The sequence below is a fragment of the Pteropus vampyrus genome, unplaced genomic scaffold (assembly GCF_000151845.1).
Source record: "Pteropus vampyrus isolate Shadow unplaced genomic scaffold, Pvam_2.0 Scaffold131, whole genome shotgun sequence".
In the NCBI taxonomy this organism is placed as follows: domain Eukaryota; kingdom Metazoa; phylum Chordata; class Mammalia; order Chiroptera; family Pteropodidae; genus Pteropus; species Pteropus vampyrus.
This window is the reverse complement of record NW_011888912.1, coordinates 1,727,296-1,730,305: the sequence shown is the minus strand read 5'-3', so window position 1 is coordinate 1,730,305 and position 3,010 is coordinate 1,727,296. Positions and strand designations below refer to the sequence as shown.

Below are 3,010 nucleotides of genomic sequence, written 5' to 3'. Positions count from 1 at the left end.
AGACAAGCCCGGGACCGACTGCAGACTGTGGTCCCCTCACCCTCTGCTCACACCCCCAGAGCATTTGTCACAGCCGGTCTTTCCAAACCCGGTCGTCCTGTGTCTCGAAGGTGCCACGGCGCTCAGGGGCGGGGAGGCAGGAGCGCTGGACTGAGGGACCTCGTTTTCATTCCTTTAATGTGGAATGTGTCTTTCCCTCGGATTATAAGAGTAACATCCGCTTATTGCAGAAAATGTGGCAAGCACAGCAGCGTGAACAGCCTCGGGAGCCTCTCAGGGTCTCCGGGTGCAGAAGCAGGAGGTCGGGGGCGGGGCCGACGGCGTCTCCTTGGCCTCCAGGACGTAGCAGATCTGTGTGGCGAGGCAGCTGACCATGGGGTCGGGGTCTTCCCTCAGGGACTGCAGGGCTGCAACGCAGAGGCGGCCGTGCTGCGCGCGGTGGCGTGGCTGGGCCGCACGGGGCTCGCCAGCACGCCGGCGGGGCAGGAACAGGCCGTGGGTGGACAGCTCCTCCCCGGGGCCACCTTGCTCAGTCGCGAGCAAGATGACGTACCCACCAGGGCTCAGGGAGGCAAGGGGCGGCTGCTCCTCGTCCTGCACCCACGACCAACCCCTCTGGTCCGCACCATCGTCCCCTCCCTGGCTCTGCCCACCTGCTTCCCGGAGAACAGCTATGAGCACAGTCCCGACTCAGAGCTGCGGCCAGCACGTGGGGGCCCGCGGGGGCGGGGCCGTGGCGCTCGAGCGAGGCCAGACAGGACAGGGCGAGTAGGGACACAGGGACCATGACCCGAGTTCTGCCGGGGGCTCCAGGGGGGCTGAGAACGCTGTCCCCTCGCATGAGACAAGGTGGTGTCCCTCCCGTAAGCACTCAGGGACTGTCCTGGCTGAGGGCGGGTCTGGAGCTCGGTGGCAGTGGCGTCAGGGAGTGACGGGGCAGGACAGCTCTGGCCAGAGCCCCTGCTAAGCGCCTCAGAGACGAATTCTCTCGTCTCTCCTTCCAGGGGTTGTGCCCATGAGCCCGCCTGTCCCCGTCCCTCATTTCCGAACCGCCCGCCAGCACCAGCTCGTGGCCGAGGCGAGCGGCCTCCGCCCACCTGAATATGCCTCCTCCGTCTCACCGTCCTTGTCCATGTCCAGGGTTTGGATGATCTGGCCTGCGGGGCACATGGAGCTTCAGTGGCCCCACAGAGGGCCAGGGGACACTGGCTGCACTGGGTCTCCGTGCCTCTCCCCAAGTCCCCACGTGCCCCCTCCATCTGTCTCCTGTCCCCACACTGGCGTGGCCACCAGCCACAGGGCTGGACTTTTCCCTCCAGTCCTGAGTGAACCAGGCTGGGGTGGGGCGGCCCCTGCTCTGCTCCTTGGGGCGACATGAAGCGGTCCCACCGGGCTCTGAGCTTCCCCGCGGAGCAGTGCCCACACCCGTCACCCCGCGGAGCAGTGCCCACGCCCGTCACCCCGCGGAGCAGTGCCCACGCCCGTCACCCCGCGGAGCAGTGCCCACGCCCGTCACCCCGCGGAGCAGTGCCCACGCCCGTCACCCCCGCGAGCTTTGCAGCCTGTTCTGCTGAGGCAGGGCTGCCCGCCCGGCCAGGAGCTTCCTGCAGGGGAGGGAGCAGCAGCTGGAGATAGTCCTCTCCCACCCTCCTGGCCCTCATGTCCCGGTCCCCTGGCTGGACCAGGTCCCCGGGACAAAGACAGAGTGGCTCCGAGGATAGTACCTGCAAACCACACGGCCGCGTGGCGGATAGGGGCCTGAGGGCTCTTGAAGAGGGTCATGCACTGCCTCAGAAACCAGACGGCCTTGCCGGCCTCCTGCTCCAGCTGTGGGAAGACGCTCTGGGTGAGGCCAGCCCGGGGGCCACAGGAAGACGAGCCGGCGGCAGGCGGCAGGTGACAGGCACCAGCCCGGCCCAGGTGAGGGGCTGCGTCTCACCAGGGCCGTGAGGATCATCCACATGTCCTTCTTGGCAAACGTGACCTTGAGCCCTGACCAGCCCAGGGCGGTGGCCATGTGGCAGAGGGTCAGCCGGCAGACCTGGGGGACAGAGCGGCTCAGCGTGAGGGGCTGCGGGAGCGTGGCCGGGAGGCGTCGGAGGGCGGGTGCTTCCAGGCAGGTCGGTGCTGCCCACGCCGGCTTCCCACTGACGAGAAGTTCACAAACCACAGAGCCACGGCTTTCTCAGCTGCCCCGGTGCTGAGACCGAGTAGTGACGCCGTCCCTTGGTCACCTCCCGCTCCCCACAAACGGCCTCTCTGAAGATACAGCTCCCCAAATGGGGCGGTCGCTCCTCCAAATCGGGGTTGGCTCTGTTCAGAATGTCACCGCTGAGGTCACCAGGAGGGACCCTCGGACCCCGCCCCACAAAGACAACGTCCCTACTTGCTCAGCATGTTCCTCGCATGGGCCTGTTGGAGGCCTCACCACGGCAAAGTGCCCCGATCTGGGGAAAGCTGGTGTCTTTCCACAAACAGCCAGCCACCTTTCAAGTGCTGCTTTTCCCAGCTGCAGGTCACTCGCTGGGCCCCCGGGCTCAGCGCTGGGCCCATCCGTTCCAGAACGCTCCAGCCCCCCACCTGCCCTGGGAGCCCACCTCCCTCCAGTGGCCAAGGAGCGAGCCGGGAGCCATTCGGGGAGGAGGCCGCTGACTGGCGCCAGGCGGTGGGACTTCTTCCTGGGAGCGCCGTGACCACAGCATCGCGCTGTGTGCGGGTCGGTGGCAGCGGGGAGAGCCGGGAGCCGGGAAACGCGGCGTGAGCGCCATTGGCCGCTTCCAGCCTCTTACTGCACCTGTCCAAGGTCAGGGACAGGCGACGCCCACAGCACCGCCCCGCCTGCTAAGCGTTAGCACGAGCAAGCGAGCGTGGGGCCTGCGGACCTGCTCCGAGCTCGGCCTCTCACCTGAGCCACGTCGGCGTCCCTGTCCTCCAGGTGGAGCACGAGAAGGACGATCAGGTTGAGGACATGGTGCTTCAAGGGGAAGGCGAGGAACCCCCTCTTGACCTT

General features: G+C 67.0%; 1 protein-coding gene across 1 annotated transcript in view; it reads left to right on the top strand.

The window, feature by feature from the left end:
* The window catches only part of KIF21B (kinesin family member 21B), a 37,429-nt gene extending 36,384 nt beyond the window's left edge, over positions 1–1,045 (top strand). Inside the window, exon 32 of the mRNA XM_023534767.1 lies at positions 941–1,045. Within this exon, the coding sequence (XP_023390535.1) occupies positions 941–1,019 (79 nt within the window). The 3' untranslated portion in view covers positions 1,020–1,045. The remainder of the gene's footprint in view (positions 1–940) is intronic.
* The last annotated feature ends 1,965 nt before the right edge of the window (positions 1,046–3,010 follow it).